This window comes from Phytophthora infestans, genomic scaffold, assembly GCF_000142945.1.
Source record: "Phytophthora infestans T30-4 supercont1.32 genomic scaffold, whole genome shotgun sequence".
Taxonomy (NCBI): domain Eukaryota; phylum Oomycota; class Peronosporomycetes; order Peronosporales; family Peronosporaceae; genus Phytophthora; species Phytophthora infestans.
Genome location: NW_003303727.1, coordinates 246,818 through 267,748, shown reverse-complemented (window position 1 = coordinate 267,748; position 20,931 = coordinate 246,818). Strand labels below are relative to the sequence as shown.

Below are 20,931 nucleotides of genomic sequence, written 5' to 3'. Positions count from 1 at the left end.
AATTTGTGTTCAATAACAGCGGTAATTTGTTTTGCTCCGAATTTTTCAGCTTTTTATTTTACCAATGCCAATTCATTACTTATTTAGAATCACGGTATAGCTTACGGTTTTACAAAAACTAAGTGCATCTAAAATACATGTAAGAGCCAAGGCGCCAGACAAAAAATCGATACTTTTAATTTCTTAGGGTGCTCGCAAAAACTGGCCTAAATAAACAAAAAATTGGAGAATCGACAAAAATTCACGGAGGGTACTCAAGTGTGTTCAATTAAATAGAAAAAATTGGGATAGCTAAAAGAAGACGAAAGGCAAGACATTTAACCCCCGGACTACTTAATTTTTATCCCTGCGGCTCCAATGTACTTGCCAGGTCGATATGAACCAACATGTGCCGGCCCCAACGACGTTAATGAACTAATTATCCAATTTAATGCTTGGATGAAGGTTGCTCGGTTGCATGCGGTGGCAATAAGCAAAGTAATCCATTCGGCGGTCGTGCGTGGCATTTTCCTGACGTTGATGAGTCGATTAATCGCGCGGAGAGATATTTGCGTAGTATGACAAATAATGTACTATTCAACAAATTTTGCAGTACATACTTTAAAGATAAAAAGTAGTGGAAGAACTAATAATAAGAGCATCTCCTGCGGTAAGTCCCATCACTACAAACGACAATCCCCACACATTTAATATGCAGGTCAAGTGTTAATATATCTGCTTAGAGCTTGTGGGATCGGAAGGTTGTATCGCCCATTTTGAACTTAAATTTCTTGCCGCGAAATTGTTCCAGAGCTGCGTCGGCTGGGCTGCTTGCCGTCGACGAGAAGCCTCGTTTCCGATCGTCGTCCGACTTCCTACCGAGTCCGTTAGCGTCCGTGTTGGTGCCAGCCCGTCCGCCGTTCATGAGCATGCGGTTCTTGCTCTCCTCCATCATCAACCGCAGACTCTCGTAGCCCCCCGCCCAGTTCGCAGGCTTGTCCTGAACAATATGAGCCACAGCGATCGGCGTCGTCTCACCCCAGAACTTCCGATACAGCACAATGAGCGCCACACGCAGCCTCTGGTCCATGGCTGCCGTCGCGTTCATCAAGTTCCACAGGTTTTCCGCAATCCGCTTCGCCGAGCTGCTGTCGTCCCGCAGTTTACTCAAGTTGGGGCGATCAAAGAGCCCCAAGACCTTATCTTTCTCCGGACTCTTCAGTACGAACGCCGTCGGCTCCTTCATCTCGATGTAGTTCATCAGCCCCAGAGTGTAGCTGTGGTCCCACGTCGCCAGCACCTCCTTCCCCACACTTGGAGGGAACCCACGCATGCAGTTCAGACACACTTGGACAGCAAACAAGCGGATACCAGGAGACTGTTCCGCCTTCAGCAGCTCGCAGAGCCACAGCATCGCAGCCGTGGCTCCATAACTGTTGGTCAGCAGCGACGTGGCTCCTCTCCGACTCGATTGCTGCTGGGAGCTCGAGCTGACCGCGTAGTTCATGCCCATCGACGACACACTGCTGTCTCCAGCACTCGGACCGTTGGGGTCTTCAGCGAAATACAAGCGGAGGATGCTCTCGATCGCCGCTTTACGCACGAGATTCGAGTGCTTGGGCGACGCGAACACGTGGAAGTGCACGAGCTTCTCGTCGCACCGTCCAGCCAGCACCAAGTTGCACAAGGCCTCGAGACAGCACACCGTGATCGTCTTGTTGTAGCTCGGCTGCACTTGGTCGTAGTGCAGATACCGCAGAATCTCGAGCACCACCGCGTCGCCGTCGTCCGAGCGAGCAGGTCGATCCAGCGTCAAGACCGAGAGCGACAAGACGATGTTGCCGAGGTAGTAGCAGTCGTCGGCCACCTGCGATTGGTCGTCCATCTCCACATAGTTCTTCGAGTTGTCGTTCTCCGTCAGCAGCTGCAGCAGAAACGTCTCGATCTCCGCGGGCGACTTGCCGTTCTGCGCGCGCACCATCGCGAGCGCCTTAGGAATACTCTTTTTGATTTCATACTCGCCCTCGGCATAGTCCTGCACTTGGATCTGCTTGCTGGAGATCGACGCCTGCTGCGCGCCCAGCGCCTCGAGGATCACTTTGCCACCGGAAGGCAAAAAGTAGTTGGGCAGAGGCATATCCGTCGCGCGGTCGAAGAAATGCTCCTTGAAAATACGCACCAGGTTGTGCATGGCCTTCCAGATAGGCAGCTGCGTGTTGGCGTTCGTGAGCGGCGCGTGGATCGACTGCCAGATGCCCAGAGACTGCGCTGCCTCGGCGCGTAGACGTCGCGAGTGGGTCGTCAGTCCACTCATACACTCGGTAAGAACTCGACACGACATGACGTTCGGCTTCTCGTGCGGGCGATGGAACAGCGCGAGCGCTCGAGCTGCATGCACACGCGAGCCCACCTTCTTGTCGGACAGCAGCTGCTCCATCCAGTTAAAGTCTGGCTGGTGTATCACCACGTGTCGTAGCCACGCACAGCCCGTGTCGATCTTGACCCAGAAGACGGGAGTGTCGTTCAGTCCCATGCCCGGGCCTCCCACAGACACCGAGTCGTCCGGGTCGGCGAGTCCCTGACGCCTTCGTCGCTTCTTGCGGACTTTCGAGTGACACGGGAAGTCGAATTTGTGGCGCTTGTGCTCGATGCGCTTCTGGTACGTGTACTCGCTCGTGTCCTCGACGATGGTGATGGTGATTGGCCCAGTGTAGAGCTTGCCCCCTGGAGGGATCTCCTGTTGCAGCACCACTTCGGCTTGTGTCTGCTTCCGGTTGTACCAGTATCCGACGGTAAAGAAGGGCATACCAGGCTCAATTATCCACGACGTGAGGAACGACTTGGTCAGGTCTTGACCTGCCGCTCCAGCGATCGTCTTGACAGTCTTGAGAAACGACAGCGTCGTCAGCGGCTCCGTTGCCGTCGCTCCATTAGCTGGCTTGCCTGACGCGTTGGCAGACTCGACATTGGCGTCTTGTTCTTCGTCTGCACTCTTCTTGTCTTCCGTCTGCTTCCCACTCTCTTCCTCCTTATTGTCGCCAGTGTCGCCGCCATTGGCAGCACTACTCGCAGCTGCTCCAGCGCCTCCAGACACGGCACGCTGGATCGCAATGCCTAGATGTTTTGGTCCTACACGCTGCTCAATCATATGCACCACCAGCGGCGCCTTGACGTCCAGCAGCGTCAACGACAACGGGTCGTACTCCGAGTACACATCCACCTCCGACGACAGTAAGGCCGGAGACTGCTGATCTGTCGTCAGCTCCATCGTCGTCAGTGCGTCCATAGCCAGTTGGATACGGTAGCCGTACTCTTCTTCCCCGTAAATAGACCGCACGTACGTGTTGACTAAATGGCCGATGACTCCAATCAACACCCACGCGTCTTTCGTGCTCTGAATGCCCACGGCGCCGCCAATCCAGCTGCCGACCAGCGCCTTCACTTGCGCCAAGTGCGACGGCAGCTCTCGATCAATAATCCGAGGCCCATGCAGCAGATTCTGGTCCAGAATGGCTCCTCCAGCGACGTATTGCAGCTGATCGGGCAGATCTTCCACAAACACCTGCTGGTACGTCTTGAACGGGTACGACGCCCCCAATGTCCCTTCAAAGTACGACATAGTCGAAGCCAACTTGGACGTGCAGTGCACGAGGTCTTCGAAGCATTCGGGCAGCGCAAAGTGCGTCATCCGGGGCATTTCTGGCGGGACAAAGAGTCGGAAAGGTCCCACAGCGAAGCCAATCGACGAGCAGTTGGTCTGTGGGTTCACGACGTACCGGAACGTCCTCCACTGTCCTCCGTCGGCGTCTGTCTCAGGGTTGAGAAGCTGTTGCACCATCTGTCCACTACATACTGCCACACACCAGTCGGGCACTGTAAGCTCGATCCTAAAGGTACAGGCGTCTCGCAGTGTGTCCCGACAGGGCATCCACGACCGTGCACCGTCACAGAGACCACCAAATGGCCCACAATAAGTGTACATGTGTGGACTTCGCTTGGGTTGGTACTGCTCGTCCGGCAGGACGAACCGCAGGCCGCCGGTGGGCTCGTCGAGCTCGTATTCGACCCGAACTAATACAGGCTTGAAGCCTGTGGAGCTTTTGGGCAGGCGATCGACGTCCCAGGCATCGAGTACCAACTTTTGTTCTTTATGAGTACCAACTTCTGTCTCTTCGTCGTCGTCGTCGTCTTTTTCCACTTGTTGATCTCTTAAGTTGCTCGAGTCCTCGTCGTCCTCCTCGTCTTCTAGGAACGTGACGTCTCTCGGAATTTCGATGATCAGCTCGCCCTCCTTTGAGGCGACGATAGCGCCACGGTAGAACAGGTCGAATGTAGCCAAGTCGCGGTAGTTTTCGTCCACGATCTCGTCTAGGAAGTTAAGTTGCTCGAAGTTGGCCTCGACGTCGTTAATGCGCACGCTCTTCACCTTGAGTTGCCGCGCGTGCAGCCGCAGGACGCGCAGCTCAGTGGCTCGGGGAGCCAGCACCACCTCGGCCACCCCCGCGACGTGGCGCCGCATGACATCCACACGGAGCGCCACGCGCTGCTGCAGGTACTCGAAGTCCCCGATCATCTTTTGCCACTTGCGACGGACTTGGTGCGTGTTTGGGGTGGACCACATAAAATACGGAATGCAAAATAAAAACAGTATTTTACAAATCGGGGGTACTAGTGTAATACCGGTACAAATATAAAACCGATTTTAAATTGTTTTCAAATTTTGAGACTTCTAAACAACATGGTCAATCTTTACAGCTTAAAGAATGAGGGTGGAAATAAAACCCCCAAAACTCAAACGCAATCAGCTCCTCCCCACTCAGGTGTGCTCCATTTGCTGAGCTATCGGTCTCTAGCGCGTCCTATCCCACGTTTTGCTACGCTATGGGTCTTTCCTTACCTTGGTATTTGAACGTCCCATGAATCAAATTCGTTCTTCCGTCTTCAGAATTGTTCGTAATCCCATTGATTGCTGCATTGAAATCTGCCTCCTGTTGTGCGATGCTAAAGTCAATGCGCTTCAATCCGATGTATTTGAGAAGGGATTTAATACTCCTGTCTTCGTCTCCGCTGTCGTCGCGAACGTCGCTCTCACGCAGAAATCGATTGGTCTATGGCTCAATCGCTCACATTATCTTTTTTGATAACGCGAGGATCGCGTGTGTTCGAAGCTCTTACTACTGCCTCGTAATTGGTGAACAAGGCCGCAGTGACCATGACCAAGAAGTGTGATCGCATACTTTGGTGCTGAGCTGTTGGTGGGGAAGGAATTCGGAAAGTGAAGTTCAATGATAGCTACGAGGCGTTTCCTTGGAGCTCAGTTGATTAAGTGTCCGCCGTACAGAAATGTTGCTACGTGCTGGCAAATTGGACCACTACATTCAAATCCTTCAGTATGATCTTGTACCGCTACTGTAATCGTAGGCTCACATTTCAATATCATTTCCCATACACTTTTGAAAATAAAAAAGAACGCACAGCTTCGGTGAATCAAGACCTCCGTACGAATCGAATTTCACAGCCTTTAATCTCTAAAGTCTTGCACGCTGCTTTATCTGCCAATAGAGAGTCATGATCGCAGATGTCTGCATACAGAAGTGTTAGCAGGCAATATTGGTGAGAAGGGCGAAAAAGCGTCCAAAACGGGAAAACTGTAAAGGCAGTCAGTGATCAGTTGCAGACAGTAGCGTCTGTACGTAAGAATACTCTTTAGATTTACTGTATCAGCGGCGACCAAGGTCAATGAAAACTGCGAATTCCCACGGAGATTATGATGTCGCTGTAGCAAAACTGAACCAGACTCTGGTTCATATACAATTACGCTTTTTGGAGAGTTCAATGTACTCAAGTCGATTGATTATGTGCCAAAACTCTGCATTTTTTATTGTAAGGACGGCGCTCCAAAACCGCAATCAACTAACTGTATTTTCAAAAACAATTGGCCCTCTAATAGCTCAAAGTTAGACATTTTTTTAATAATTTAAATTCGAGTAGCCCCTCCACCGCTATTTTTTTAGTCGTGTACTTATAATTGTAGTAAATTATCTTGGTCAAGACAGAATTATCTCATCGAACATACGAGCTATTCACCACACGTACATAATTGATTTGTTAGTGAACATCAGATTTCGTACAAATTATCTTATCATGGGCAAGCTTTAGGCTCATAATCTTTGTGCTAACCGAGTTGTTGTTGGCCGTGCTCACACCGATAATTGTACATGGCACAGTATCTGACTCCATGCAGGTACTGCAACATGAAATTATATTTCATGATTTTAATAATACAGAACTTTTTTTCTATCAGCTGCAATACAGTGAAACTTATCGGGGTTACGGTATTAGTGTGCTGGTTGGCAAGCTCTCACTTTGTTTTTGTTTCAACTTCCTTCACCACCAAAAGCAGATTAAGCTCTTCAGAAGCCTAAAACATGGGCCTGAGATCCATGATCCATGATTACGGCCGCAACCATGTTAGTTGTAAAAAGGTGGACATGAGACTTTCAAAGACGAAAGCGCCCACAGTGCCTAACCATTCGTGACTGATAAAAAGAATTTTACGTGGCCCATCTTCCATATGCACAACAGCAACAAAAAGTCCGTAATAGTGATTTTTTAGAGAAATGTAGGTATTTGAGTAATGGACGGTCCACTGATCTCGAAATATACATTTATTTTTGGGTTATCCGGAATTTGCATAGATATTTTTAACTTCAGCAATCCTCTGGACTTATCATCGCGGAGTTTTAGGAATTCCGGCAAAGAGCTAGAAGGTAGTACGTTTGTTTTCCTCCTCGACTCGAAACAGATACAACGACAATACGATAATACTCAGCCATTTCTTTCTTACTCGCGAATTTTGAGTCCCGCTAGCGCCTCGCTAAGATCCTTATGTCTCTTCCCACTCTCCTCCATCTCATCGGTCACCGCCTTCACGAAGCTCTTCACCGTCGGGTCATCAATATTCATCAACGCAATCCTCTTCAACGCTGTCGAGCCCGCTTTCTCCTTGCAGAATTTAGCTGCTTCCGTTACAATCTCCTTAGCCCCCAAATCTCTCGGGTATCCGAATATTCCTGTTGATATCCCAGGGACCGCCACAGATTTCACTTTCAGTCGGTCTGCCTCCAGTAACGCACTCCACACTGCATGACGGAGCTGTGTCGCATGCTCCGACGTCAAAGTCTCGCTCCCCACATTGGGTCCTACAGTGTGGATCACATGCTGGCAGGTAAGCTTGCCAGCCGCAGTAGTAACGGCGTCTCCGACTGTCAATGGTCCGTGGTCTTTGACCCATTTGCTGCTCTCTTGCTGAATGGACGAGCCCCCACTACGTACAATAGCTCCAGCCAGGCCCCCTCCATGCATCAAACGAGTATTTGCGGCGTTGACGATGGCGTCGGCCTTGCAACAAGTAAGATCTCCCTGCATTACCAACAACTCTGGCCCTTCGGTCTTAGGACTCCATCGACAAAGGACTTTCCCGCCGAGTTCTTCCTCTACGCTGGAGGTTGTGGCAATTGCAGCACATGAAGTAGCGAGCTTCGGAGGCGTCTTGCGTCGCGGGCTAGAGCCACTTGGAGCAGACATATTCCAAAATTTACGTCGCATAAATTTCAATATATTAATAGCTAGTTTTTTTTTAATAAAATCGGCGAAATATTTCATAAGACAGCGAAGACGACCTGCTCTTATTTTGAGCTACACTTCTATAGCGGCTAATTTAGAATCTGCTATTAAAAAGGCTAATACAACCTCAGCAGCCCCCACTGCAAATATGATAACGCCTCCAACTGCTGCCTTGTGACTGCCTAGCCAGCTGGCTCAGGCAAGTGACGCATAGCGCCGTCACCCGATGTATGTGGCATACATACTGTGTCGGCAACAGCAGTGCTGTTACGCTGTAACTTACAGCACTCTCCGAGCAAGATGCTCGTCCGTATTAATGGTGGCGCGCGTCCATTGAGAAGCGATTTAGCCGATGCTCCCAGCGTAATAGCGATCGTCGCCATTTATTTGTGTAGGCTGTGTTGGCCTACCCTCGTACAGTACTGGCGATGCTGACTTGATAGTGAACTGAAGTGACCGCAATACCGCGACTGTTGCTAGTGGACCTAGCAATCGTGATGGCGGCTTTCCAGCGAGTTGATCGGGTACATGTATATGTACTTAAAAAAAACTCCGTGACGAAAGCTTCAAAATACAGTGACGAAGTCCTTGCTCGCTAAAAATGTGAAGTTGGTGGAGCTGCAGGCGCGGCGCAAATTATAGCGCCTCCTGTCTCTACGCCGCACGTATCTGGCGCCCGTCTTCGGTGCCGGCTGCACGGTCACAGCCAGAGCGATTGCCGTGGTGAGCTAACGGACTCCGTTACGGACGCCTGTTCCAGCCTGGAAGGAAGCGAGTGAACTTCACTGTGACTTGGGTCCGAGGCTCCCGCGACAGCAAAATGTGATGCTTGGTGCTTCGCACTGCACTTCTCCATCAAAATCAATGCCGGCTGCAGTACATGTACAGCTTCAGAAGTTCCAAATCGGAACGGAATGCGGCCACTCTCACGACGTGAGAGTGCCAGCCTGCTTAGCAGTGCTAGTAGCAATGTCAAGCAGCACTTGCGGCAAGCAGCTTGCCTCTCGTAGCAGACTCTCGAGGTACCTTGGGATACATGTACGGGACGTGTCACGAGCTCCACTATTGTAGCGCTTGACTACAGCTACATGTACTTCGACTCGAAGTTCCTCAGGTATTAATACCCTGGGTCCGGAGGATGATGCAGAGCTCGCCCCGAGTAAAAAGGCTCCGGAGGGCAGGGCTAAACTTCCATGTGGTATTAATCCATGTACAGGACTGCACCCCGTTTTCGCGGATGTGGACTATATAGGATTTGCAAATAAAGCAGAGTTTGGCAAAGAAACAAAAGTATTTTTAATTTTTATGGATATCATCATATCCGGCAATTTATCAAAGGTCCAAGGGCGCAACGGGGTGCAGTACTGTACTGTATTCGACATGTACCGGTACACCGTGTACTTTAATATACGCACATGTTTTCACAAATGCCTTGCACTATTAATACTGTACATGTATTGTACAGTACCAGGGCATTTCTGAGCTCAGGGCCATACACACAATGTGTACTACATGGTACATCATCGCTGTCTCTGAGGGTGTCTAGGGGTACGCTCGATGCCTTATTAGGGGTGGGAAGAGCGGACGACGAAACATAGACGATACGCTCCGTCCGCTAGCAGAACGCTAAACCTCAGCCGAGGTTATTTCACTAGAGTTCATTCTCGAAGTTGCCGTGTGAGATTCAAGGATGGCGCGGAAATGGTTCCAGCTCGTGGGCGAAGATGGGAACGCGGTGACGTCGGCGACTTCTGTTGCCGTGGATGTTGAGGATGTGGATACTTTGCGGGATGCGGTGAAGGAGAAGTACAAGGACAGTCACCTCGCCGGGATTGCTGCGTCCGACCTCACAGTGTTCGCAGTGACGCAGGAGGGGAAGAAGGCGTTGGAGGAAGATTCACCCATTGGGTCGTATGGTGCTACAAAGAAGGATGCGCTCGTCGTGCAAGTGCCGCAGCGCGCAGTTGAGGATTCTGACTATTTTATCTCCCTCCATGTACAAGAGCAAGTCGAAACGGCAGTATTTGTGATCGTGGAAGAAGACGACAACGGCGTTGGAATGGGTGTGTTCAAGGGTGTTGGAATGGGTGTGTTTTTCAGCCCGACGCTAGCGGTGACATGCGACCACAATTTAACGGAGGAATACACTGTGGGAAGCGTGGTGTCTTTGGCGTTGAAGGACGAGATGGCAAATGTTGTAGTTGTTGCTCGCAATTCTGAGCTGGACTTCGCGATCCTGAAGTCGTCTTCTCCGAGATCATTTGTTCCTCCGTGGAATGGAAATCCGGATCACCTGAGAGGACGCCGTCTTGTGTTGGCATCGTTTCGACTCGGGATTGCAGAATACGATTCGACCAATGATCAACTGGGATTTGCTCCGGCATTCGGCGTCTGCGTCACGCGTCACAAACGGCACATCACGTATAATTGCGAAACCTACGCTGGAGATTCTGGTGCAGCACTTCTCATCAAGGATGGATGTCTTGTTGGTATCCACCAGGAAACAGTCAATGCACTCCGCGAAGAGCTTGACCGCAAGAAAGTCATCAAGGATCGTTTGACCGATGTGGAGGAGTCTCTGGACAACATTGCGAGAAGCGGACTAGCGCAAGGCTGCTCAGGTCTTTTGGTTCATGAGTTCAAGAACGTAGTTAGCGAGTAGTGCGAATTGATGAGTTCATAAATTAATGGCACATCTCAGTCATGAAAAAAGTGGTGTCACAACGAATGTGACATCTTCGGTGGCCAAACTCACATTTAATGACCACGGACCATGGCATGAGATTCCATGAAATCATGATCGGATTGGACCAAAAAATCTGAATTCATGACTGCGTAAAACCGGTATTGTACCGACAAAAAAAGGTGACCACCTTTAGTCTAGTTATCAGAAGCAGCGATATCAGTTATGAAACACTTCTAATGTTATGAATTCAGATAAATGCGGACTGGCCATGTCCAGCGTGGGAAAAAATCCATTTCAGAATTATATGTTTTTTACATTACCCCCTATACCCCCTTTTACTTATTATAATATTCTTTATAAAACTGAAAAAAAGATAGACACCTGGACACTGAGATATATAGATTGATCTAGAGTTGCTATCGTTGCTTCTAATGAAAAGAAAGATGGACATAATTGTTGGACGCAAGCCGGACACAATGCCGATCACAACAATGAGCTCGGCATCTAAGTGTGTCGAAACAAAGCAACACCCCCCTGTTTCGATAAAGGATACAAAATAATTCACACATGGACACTTCGATAATGTGTCGTACTCATACAATATTTAGAAATGACACTATAACGCGTAGGCTACTGACAATTCCTGAGTACGACATTCATAAAAAAAAGATGAGTCTGCTAATCTGCATATACTACTGGACTGTAGTAGTCAGACGTCATAGAAAATTATGAGTCCATCTTAAGCGAAGAATATATAGAATATACAAAACATAACCATAGTCGTACAGATACTAAAAATGTGCAACTTCATTAAAAGCAACGGGGAGCAGTGTAAGCTTGCTCGCAACAAAGAACGATGCGGCAAGCACGCGATCAATATTGATCAAGAGGAAATTATTGTCGTAGAGACTAATATAATAGAAGAAATGTCGCCTCAACCGAATACCCCAGCTATTGCTGAGGTTGTTCATACACCAACCCCATCGGTGATCAAGCCCGTCGAGGTCTCGAATATCGTTGTAAGCAAAGTTCCAGAATTGGATGAGTCGATTATCGCACCGGTGATCGCGGATAGTGTGGTATATAATGAGGATCAAAGTTCGGAATCAGAATTAAATAATTTAAATGATCACACAGAAGAGATCGCAGAAGCGGAAAACGAGTTCTTCTTCGAGCAGTACATTGAAACGGGCAAAGTAAAGCAGTTCGACGTAAAAGAAAATTCCTTAGACCCCATGGATGTTATTGGAGCGTTTAACGAATACATTGCCAGCAAGAACTTGGATATTAAAGGATCGGAAATGATTGACAGCAATGCGTACTTTGGTGGATATCGCTATTGCTTTTACATTCAAAAAGGCAACAAAACGCTAAGACATTTCTATTGTAAGAGCGAACAGATGATGATCAACATACCAATCATGATTGACGAGCTGAATGTTGCTCAATACTGTGTTTCAAAGAAGAACTACGATCAGCGTCTGTATAAGCTATGTTGCATGGTGAAGAGAGATTGGTTCTGCAATAACAACAACACGTGGAACTTGGCTGGCATGCTATACAAGAAACAACACGTCGATCTTGGTCTGATGCGTAAAACTTATCTGTGTATTCTACAGACAATGACAGAGCGGTTTGATCAAGTCGCTGCGTTGAAAGTGTTCAATGACTGGGAAACATCCAAATACCATCCAAAGCTAACTGAGGCTCATATCAAATCTATTGCTGGTGGAACTAATCCAATTGAATACAACAAGTGGAAAGCAGAATATGAACCAAAGGAGATCAAGGAAAAGAAAGATAAGAAAGATGAAGAGCTTTTCGTTCCTCATTATCGAGAATTGCCGCCAATCTTCGATTGTAAGAACACAGAAACGTATCTGGATGTTATCAATCTAAAGAAAGGAGCTGTTGCAATGGAGAAACTCTACAAGTTTATCAAGAACAACATTGCTTACATCTTGCAAGGTGGAAACGGATACAAATTGACTAAGAATCGGGACGCATTCGGAGAAATTGATTACGTAGTTGTTTCCAACATCAAGCAGTTCGATATGATGTTTGACATCAACAATGCTATTGAATTAGATGAGGATGGACTTATCAAAGTGGATAACACAGAATTTGATACATATGCGTTTGCCATTACGCGATGTAATCTACCACTATCGTGATGATATCACGTACGGAAAAGTAGATTTCATCCCGTATAACGCCAAGACAGGAGCATGCGACTCGCAATCGAACACTTTTGATTGGAACTCTAACGAAGTGTTTAATAAATTTAATGGGTTCGTTCATGCATATGATCCTGAATTTATTGTCGATGAATCGAAGTTTAGACTCTTAAAAGATCATATCAAACAGATTTGGTGTAGTGGTCGTGATGATTTGACTAATCACATCATGAAGCTATTTGCGTGGCATGTTCAACGACCGTATGAAAAGTCGGGAGCTATAGTAGTTCTGGAAGGAGAGGAAGGTTGTGCTAAGAATATTGCGTTTGAGATTTTGAAAAATCATGTCATCGGGACACGCTATTGTCTCGAGACACCAAAAATGAAAATTCTAACTGGTCGATTCAACTCGGCTCGCGAGCACAAGATTTTGACCGTTTTGAACGAAGCGGCTAATGTCAAGCAATCTTCGCATGAAGACCAAGACGAGCTCAAAGACTGTACAACGGAACCTACATGCATGATAGAAAAAAAAGGCATCGAACCATACCGAATAAAGGATTGCAACAATTTGTTCATCGCATCCAACAATTCATACAGCGTGAAAGCGTCAAAACAAATGCGTCGCTTCCTATATTTGCTGTGTAAGAGTGATCGACTTGGAGATACAGCATATTTCAAGGCAATTCTTAACGAGTTTGATAATACCGATAGTGGTATTCATTTGTATCACTACCTTATGAATATTGACTTAGATGGATTTCATCCTCAGAATGACTAAAGAGAAGTCTGATATGCAAAAATCGGCTATTGAAAAACCGATTCAATGGCTTATTGAATGTGTAGCGAATGGAACCAGTAGCAGTATTTTCAGCACTGCTCAGTTAAATCAAACACCAAGTACTTTAGAGTTCGTATCCATTGATGATATGCTCACAAAATTTACCCAGTGGATGATCGAGGAATCAAGAGACACATCATCATATACACGAGATCGTTTCTCAAAGACCTTGACTAAGATTCTTGGATCTAACTATAAAAAGCAAGTCGATCGAGTGCGTCGAAGAGGATACGACCTATCTGTTGATTCTCTCAGAGAAATGATTATCAAACACACTCGACGAACTGACTTGTTCGATGATAAACAGTAATCAATCGAGTTAGGATCACCATTTTTTTAAAGATGCGATGTATGAAAAAAAATCTTGGAAACTCAACGCTCATGTTGAGCTTCCATCCATCTGATATGCTTTTGAGATTTGAAGTGATACGATCTGCCTCTATATTGATAATGACCGCCGCATTCACAGATAACCTTCTCAACAAGTCTGTCTCTATGAAGCTCGTTGTATTGCTTGTTTTTTTCATTTATCTCTTCTCTATTGGCTTTCCAATACCTTTTCACAGTCTCTTTCTGCATACGCTGCTTCAGTGGTGCAAACGGAGGAACCTTATTCACGCAAGTTTTCTTGAATTTATTGATCCATAGAGTTTCATAAGCGTGCAGCTGATGCCTATCGGCAACATCATACTGCTTGATCAACATAATCTTGAATTCGTATGGACCATACTTTCGAAAGTATGGATAGATTGCAAATTCGCTTGTTGTTTTGCCTTCATCCCATCGTTTAAATTGAGACCGATGTCCAATCATACGATGTTTTAGTAAGTTAAAAGTAGAACCAATGTAGCAAATTTCACTTTGACTACAAACGATTTTATAAATTGATCCAATCATGACAATAGTTATATATACCTAAAGAAATCATACATCAAGATCAACCATAACTAAAGTTATCCCAATCGAAAGCTCCCGCCCTTAATACGACGACGAGTCATGGGAGGAGCCATTCCAACTCCACTAACGTCTTTCACCAATCCACGCAATGGAGCAGCTTCAGGTCCAGCCGCGGTAGCAATGCCGTCCAGAAGGCCGGAAGTGATTGGCTTCCAATTTGACTTGAGGAAAGTCCATGCAGCGCTAGCACCTTTCTTGATACCATTCTCCAGAGATTACCCCAGAAGCCAGAGCCACTAAGGCCTGATTGATGAGTACGTAGAACTTCGCCATGAGACATATGTAATGTTGTTCCTTTTCCAGATTCATACGCTTTTACAAGTTTCTTGTAATTCTCAGGATGGAAATAATGCGAATGACCTTTGTTCAACTGGGAGTGGCTCAAACGAACGGGTTTGCCATGCAGGACTTTGACAGCCTGCGCATGACTCAAATCGACGGCAAATTCCTTGTACATCTAAATTGAATATCTGGATTACTTATATACAGAGCGAGAGACAAAAATGTCAAAGGTTAATAAATCCAAAACACCCAGTCTGGATGAAATTAAAAATATTATCACTCGTGATATCAGAATGGGAAGCGAGTATGATAATTTGTCCGACACTACGGTAAATCTATACACCAGACAACTGATCAAGCTTTACAAGGCCGGCGTTGCGAAACAGCAATGGTCGTCGAATGAGTTCATTTCCAATATTCACTCTCCAAACAAATACGACGATGCTTCTTTTCAAAAGACGTTTAAGGTTCAAAACTCAAGCATCATTGCGCTTCTGATGAGCATCTATACAAGCAAAGAAAGTCTCATTTTAACATTGAATGTTATGTGCAAAATGGTCAAGAACAGATTTCGTGATACATTTGCATACTATAATACGATTCGAAAGGAACTTAGTAAGCAAAGCAAAGCTGAAAAGCTGGACAACGAACTAACGCCAGAGGAAGAGAAAAAGTATATCAGCTATGAAGAGCTAATGTCCGTCCCAGGTAAAGTTGCAAAGGTGCTCACCGACACGTATGGTAAAGTATTTCTATCTCGAGCCGAGTTTGAAGAGCTAGCCAAACCAAAGAGATCTGATTACTTAAAGCTTGTATTTGATTATATCACGTTGTGGCTAAACGTGCATTATCCACTTCGTTTGGTATGGCCGAGCGTTCTTCTCAGTCCAGAAAAAGATTCAAATTACCTCCAAGGAGACGTTTTACATCTCAATGATTTCAAGAATGTTCGTCTCATGGGACCACAAACGATTCAGTTGGATAGCACCACGATGCGCTTGATTAAGTCCTACCTCGGCTTCTTGGCTAATACGCTTGGAGAGCGGCCTAGTAAGCTACTATGGCGCATTTTCAATCGACAGCCAGGTGAGTATGATTATACGAATTCAAGCAATAGTTTTAGTCAGGTTCTATCGAAGCTTTTCGTGAAGTACAATGGAAAGCCAATGTCGATGAATATGATCCGGCACATTGCTGAGTCTCATTTGATCCAATCGCCAGCTTATGCTAAACTTACCAATCGCGAGAAGAACGATCTACACGCCAAACTACTACACAGCACCATGGCTGCTAACACGAGCTACAACAAGATTGCAAACCGAGCAAATGCTTCCGAAGTATCATTTGAACCAGACGATTCGTACGACCACGCTCCCGAGCAGCAATCAAAGCCCGCTACAGCCCCTCCTGCAAATCCCGCTACAGCCGCTTCTGCAAAGCCCGTGAGCAGACCTAAAGACCGTCGGGAGCGTATATTCCATGGTGCTTTCACACCTATTGGCAGCGACAAGACGCTTGAGATTGACATCTTTGAGAAATAATTTATTTGATATAACATACAAAGCAATCATGGAGCAAAAACAGAAGAGACCATACCGAAAAGCCGGTCCATTCCATGTGGAATTTCATGGACTCCAAGGTTGCTTAAGAAGCGACAAATCTCAAGTTAATATGAAAACAATGCTAGTATCTCATGCATTCGTTGATCTCTGGCGAATGATCGAAGAGGATAAAAGCTTTGACAAGGCTTTGTTTGACCATCTCGATGAGCCTGAGCGCGACTTTATGAAATACTGCTTAAACAAATGCAAAATTACTTCACGCGGGTTCGAAAGTGCGTATAATCAACTTTTGGATGGTTTGGTCAAGCGTCTAAAGATGCTCGAAGGTGCAAAAAACATTGGTGATGATTCTCCACTGATAAAAACGGAAATGAAGTCAATCCTTGACAAATTATACGAAAAAAATGTATTTTCGGCATCGTACTACAGCCAATTCAAGCGTCTGATGATGTAACGGGGTACGTAGCACTAAGTGTACCCTGGTTACATGAAGTGTGACACTTCACACTTCAGGAGTATGACATGTCATACTCCGGGATATTTGGTACAAGGTACCAAGGTCATTCAAAACCAACCATTGGTTAAATGACATTGCATTTCTATAGGTAACTGATAGTTTGTATTAACCACAAACTTAACCTACCTATAAATATACTCAGTTTACAATCTACCTTATTTAGGTCACTTCGCTCCCTTTAATTAAAGAGGGGACCTGTGAACTGCCGTTCACTGAGAGTTTGTATACTCTCGGAAGATAACTTCCTCTAGCGCAAGGTGCTGTGTGACCCCGTCACACTTGGTAGCACTTGTAGTCAATCCACGCCATCGCGGGTAGACTACCTGAACCTCCGAAGTTCGTTGCCATGGATAGGAACGACTTCTCCCATATGAACGACTCTCAGTTCGAGTCGGTTCGGAAGATGGCAGGCATCTTCGGGATGGAGGCCCTGCAGAGCCTGGTGGTATCAACACCGGCTGAGCAGCTCGAGCGCGTCAATGCATTCGACGCGTACGAGCAGGGCCTCATCGCGCATGTGCGGGAGAACCTGCAGGCTCCGGCGGCGGAAGCAAACCCGCCTCACCCGAAGCCAATACGGCTGAAGGTAAAGCCGTATGAAGGGAAGGAAGGCGAGAACCTTCACTTCTGGGTCCGAGAAGTAGAGCTCGCGATGGACGCGGCTCTGATCTCGACCGAGCAACTGCGTGTTGCTTTTGCACTCTCCAACCTTAGCGGTCGTGCTAAGAGTTGGGTGTACACTCGGGAAGCGACATCCCCTGGATGTTTCACATCCTGGGCTCAGCTGTGCGAACAGCTCCGAGCCGCGTTCCTCCCGGCGAACTACGAGTACCGCCAGCGTTCGCGCTTCCTCGCGTGTAAACAAGGAAGACGCGAACTGCACGAGTATGTGCAAGAGATACGGGAGCTCACGGCGTCCCTAGTGGGAAACCCACTCAATGAACACATCAAGATGACTGTGTTCATGGACGGCCTTCGAGTGGGCCCCGCACGCACTCAGCTGTTCCGGGTGCAGGCAAGCACCCTTGAAGAGGCGATTCAAGTGGCTCTTCAAGAAGAATACAGTCATCGCCAGGCGCGTACGCCGGCCTCAGCGTGGCCTGGGAGTTCCTTGTCGGCTCCCGGTCGAACAAGCCCCAACGGACCAGTTCCCATGGAACTCGGGTCCGCCGAACAGCGTGACATCCGCTGCTTCGGCTGTGGGAAGATGGGCCACTTCAAGCGCGACTGTCCCGCGGAAAGACTCCGCAGACGGTCCTTCCCCAAGCCCGTCCTCAAGGGTCGCTGGCAGAAGCCAGGATCCCGGGGACAGGGGAACGCAGGGAACCAGTAGGGGCGGGGCGCCCTACTGGGGAAGAACTAAGTCTTCGTGATGGGTGCGCGGGTGGCGCGTACCACGGGGACTTAGCCCCTGAGAGTCTTCGCACTCTCGAATCGGCGAAGAGCAGCGGCGGGTTGCTCGTAGTACACGGATGTGTACGGGGGTACGATCACCCCTTTAGAATCTTGATTGACTCTGGGGCGTCGAAGAATTTCGCACGCCGCCAGACGGTTGCTCGTAACAGCAACAAGTTGTCCGAAGCTTTGCGAGAAAGCAAGGGCAACGGGACGGTGTCAGTGCGACTGGCCGACGGGAAGGTCGTCACTGTCCCCAACGTCCAAGTGGATCTGGCTGTCAAGTTTGAAGACTTTGACAGCCTCGAACAGTTCACTGTTCTCGATATGGATCCATATGATATGATCCTGGGCATGCCCTGGCTTGAGAAGCACGAGCCCTGGATCGACTGGCGAGGCAAGGCAATCGGTGCCAGCCGCCCTGCGCAGTCCGACAGAGCATTGGTGAGTCATGTTCCCACCTCTGTCAGGACCCGGGGCGCCCGCGAGGGCTGCCAGGGTACCAAAGCATCCGGCAGATGCTTGGGAGTCGTCGACGTATATGACGACTCCGAGGATGTTTTTGATGGTGGCCGCGCCCAGAAGAGGCGCCGGCCAAGTGAGTAACTTTATGTCCACAGGCGGGTAACTTAGTTCGGCAGACAGCTGCAGCTGTCATGAACACTGAGAACAGCGTGTTCAGAGTGGGTAACAGAGTTCCACTCACGGTCGCCCAGACCATAACTGAAGAGGAAGACGTCGGATACGCTTCCTGTGTGGGTAACACAGTGCCACACGCGGTCGCCCAGACCTTAACTGAAGAGGAAGGCGTTGAACACGCTTCCTGTGTGGGTACAACAGTACCACACGAGGCCACGAGTGCCTCGGATGTCGTAGCGACGACATCCCTAGACGTGGGCAGCAAAGCTCCCCGTCACAGAAGCCGTCGGCAAAGACGCCGCCGCCGCCTTAAGTCGGATCCGAACTTCGTTCCGATCGACGTCGCTTCAAGCGACTCGGAGTCCAGGGCCCGGGCTCCTCCGACAAGGCCGGTGGAAGAGTGCTATCACATCTTCGATAGCGAGACGGGTTTACCCGTCAAGGCATCTGGTGTCCACTTGGAACAGTTGCCAGAGGTTGCAGAGATACTGAACCTCGAGGAAATGACGGCTGAGTCTTTCCTGGCCAACCTCAAGGCTGGAGAGATCGCTGAGATGGTACTCATAAGACCTGAGACCACTCAGGAGGAGCTGAACTCCTCCTCTGTCTTGGACGAGAACGTCCTGGAAGACATGAACAAGCAGCGTCAGGCGCGCTTGGGTTCTGAGATTCTCAAGAACCCCAAGGATCCGGTGTATCCTTTGGTGACGGAGTATGCGGACGTGGTGAATAAACACCCACCGACCCAACTCCCACCGGATCGAGGCGTACGGCACGAGATTGATCTCGTGCCCGGCACAAAGTATTGTGTCACGAGGCAATGGCCTCTCCCGCGCGAACAGTGCGAGGTCATTGATGCCTTCTTCGCCGCGAAAGCGAAGGCAGGCATGGTGCGGGAGTCGAAATCCCCGCACTCGACGCCGACTTTCTGCGTTCGTAAGCCGAACGGAAAGTGGCGTCTGGTTCACGCTTATAGCAAGCTGAACAACGCAACGGTGCCGGCCCAAACACCGATCCCACGAAAGGATGTGTTGTTGAACAACATGGCCGGGAGCGTACTGTACACTGCGCTGGATTTGGTAGACGGATACTACCAAATCCTGATGCGAGAGAGTGACATCCCGCTCACCGCGGTAAGCACTCCAAGCGGCATGCTTTGGGAGTGGCTCGTCATGCCGCAGGGCTTGTCTAACGCCCCGGCGACGTTCATTCGCCTGGTGACGCAATTGTTCCGCCCTTTGCGTACCTTCGTACAGACGTACTTCGACGACATTTTCGTCCATAGCCGTGCCGAGGGAGGCAAGACGGCCATGGAGGTGCATCTAGGACACCTCCGTCGAGTGTTGGACGTGATGCGAGCGAACAAGCTCTACGCCAACATCGACAAGTGCGTTTTCGCGTCACCAGAGATCAAAGTTCTCGGTTGCTTCGTAAGCAACGTGGGCGTTCGGGCTGACCCAGACAAGGTCAAGGCCATAGCAGCATGGCCGACGCCCCGATCCCAGAAGGATCTTCGAAAGTGGTTGGGTTTGGCCAACTACCTTCACAAGTACAGCGCTGGGTACGCGGGCTTCGCTAAGCCTTTGTCGAGCCTCCTTCAGAAGGACGTCGACTGGCGCTGGGAGCAAGAGCACCAGGATGCTTTTGACAGCATCAAGGCCAGTCTCCAAGAGGCCCCTGTCCTGGCTCTGCCGGACGAGACGAAGCCGTTTAGCGTCGTCTGCGATGCCTCCGATTACGCCATCGGGTGTGCATTGCTGCAGGACGACACGGCTGGACAGGAACGAGTCATCTCATTCCAGTCCAGGCAGCTCAAAGCCGCCGAGCGGAACTACCCTGTCCATGACAAGGAGCTCCTGGCAATGAAATATGCCCTTGTGAAGTTCCGTGTTCACCTTCTGGGCTCTACGCCCTTTGTGATCTACACAGACCACGCGTCCTTGAGGACGGCGACTAACTCGCCTCACCTCTCCCAACGGATGGCGAGGTGGCTGTCCTTCTTCGCGGAATATAACTTCCGCGTCGAGTACAAGCCGGGCAAGCTCAACGTGCTTGCGGACGCCCTTTCTAGGCGTCCCGACTATGAGTTGGCCCACATCACGCGGGTGACAACGGATCTATATGATCGGATACGCATGGCGTATCGGGACGATGAGGCTGTCGCGCCTATCGTCAAGTTCCTTAAGGCCGGAACGAGCGCGAAGTCCGACTGGCTCTCGTCGCGACAGCGCTCACGGCTCCACCGATATGAGTTGAAGGAGGCCTCCTCT

At 48.7% G+C, this 20,931-nt stretch overlaps 8 protein-coding genes across 8 annotated transcripts; 4 read left to right on the top strand and 4 right to left on the bottom strand.

Moving 5' to 3' along the window:
- Positions 1–718: 718 nt before the first annotated feature.
- Positions 719–4,600, bottom strand: PITG_14044 (transcription initiation factor TFIID subunit 2, putative; the record flags this gene model as incomplete). The annotated part of the gene is made up of 1 exon (XM_002899135.1): positions 719–4,600. One exon carries the CDS (start codon positions 4,598–4,600, stop codon positions 719–721), a length of 3,882 nt encoding a protein of 1,293 aa, XP_002899181.1.
- A 1,288-nt stretch (positions 4,601–5,888) lies between these two features.
- On the bottom strand, positions 5,889–7,576 carry PITG_14043 (uncharacterized protein; the record flags this gene model as incomplete). The annotated part of the gene is made up of 3 exons (XM_002899134.1): positions 5,889–5,896; positions 6,111–6,226; positions 6,827–7,576. The coding sequence occupies 3 exons, from the start codon at positions 7,564–7,566 to the stop codon at positions 5,889–5,891; spliced, it is 864 nt and encodes a 287-aa protein (XP_002899180.1).
- A 1,700-nt stretch (positions 7,577–9,276) lies between these two features.
- PITG_14042 (CRN domain-containing protein-containing protein) lies at positions 9,277–10,311 on the top strand (the record flags this gene model as incomplete). Its single annotated transcript, XM_002899133.1, has 1 exon — positions 9,277–10,311. One exon carries the CDS (start codon positions 9,296–9,298, stop codon positions 10,265–10,267), a length of 972 nt encoding a protein of 323 aa, XP_002899179.1.
- A 777-nt stretch (positions 10,312–11,088) lies between these two features.
- Positions 11,089–12,419, top strand: PITG_14041 (uncharacterized protein; the record flags this gene model as incomplete). The annotated part of the gene is made up of 2 exons (XM_002899132.1): positions 11,089–12,350; positions 12,413–12,419. 2 exons carry the CDS (start codon positions 11,089–11,091, stop codon positions 12,417–12,419), a joined length of 1,269 nt encoding a protein of 422 aa, XP_002899178.1.
- Positions 12,420–13,681: 1,262 nt separating this feature from the next.
- PITG_14040 (uncharacterized protein) lies at positions 13,682–14,206 on the bottom strand (the record flags this gene model as incomplete). Its single annotated transcript, XM_002899131.1, has 1 exon — positions 13,682–14,206. The coding sequence occupies one exon, from the start codon at positions 14,204–14,206 to the stop codon at positions 13,682–13,684; it is 525 nt and encodes a 174-aa protein (XP_002899177.1).
- A 56-nt stretch (positions 14,207–14,262) lies between these two features.
- On the bottom strand, positions 14,263–14,723 carry PITG_14039 (uncharacterized protein; the record flags this gene model as incomplete). Its single annotated transcript, XM_002899130.1, has 2 exons — positions 14,263–14,456; positions 14,504–14,723. The coding sequence occupies 2 exons, from the start codon at positions 14,721–14,723 to the stop codon at positions 14,263–14,265; spliced, it is 414 nt and encodes a 137-aa protein (XP_002899176.1).
- A 46-nt stretch (positions 14,724–14,769) lies between these two features.
- Positions 14,770–16,089, top strand: PITG_14038 (uncharacterized protein; the record flags this gene model as incomplete). Its single annotated transcript, XM_002899129.1, has 1 exon — positions 14,770–16,089. One exon carries the CDS (start codon positions 14,770–14,772, stop codon positions 16,087–16,089), a length of 1,320 nt encoding a protein of 439 aa, XP_002899175.1.
- A 28-nt stretch (positions 16,090–16,117) lies between these two features.
- PITG_14037 (uncharacterized protein) lies at positions 16,118–16,564 on the top strand (the record flags this gene model as incomplete). Its single annotated transcript, XM_002899128.1, has 1 exon — positions 16,118–16,564. The coding sequence occupies one exon, from the start codon at positions 16,118–16,120 to the stop codon at positions 16,562–16,564; it is 447 nt and encodes a 148-aa protein (XP_002899174.1).
- Positions 16,565–20,931: the final 4,367 nt, after the last annotated feature.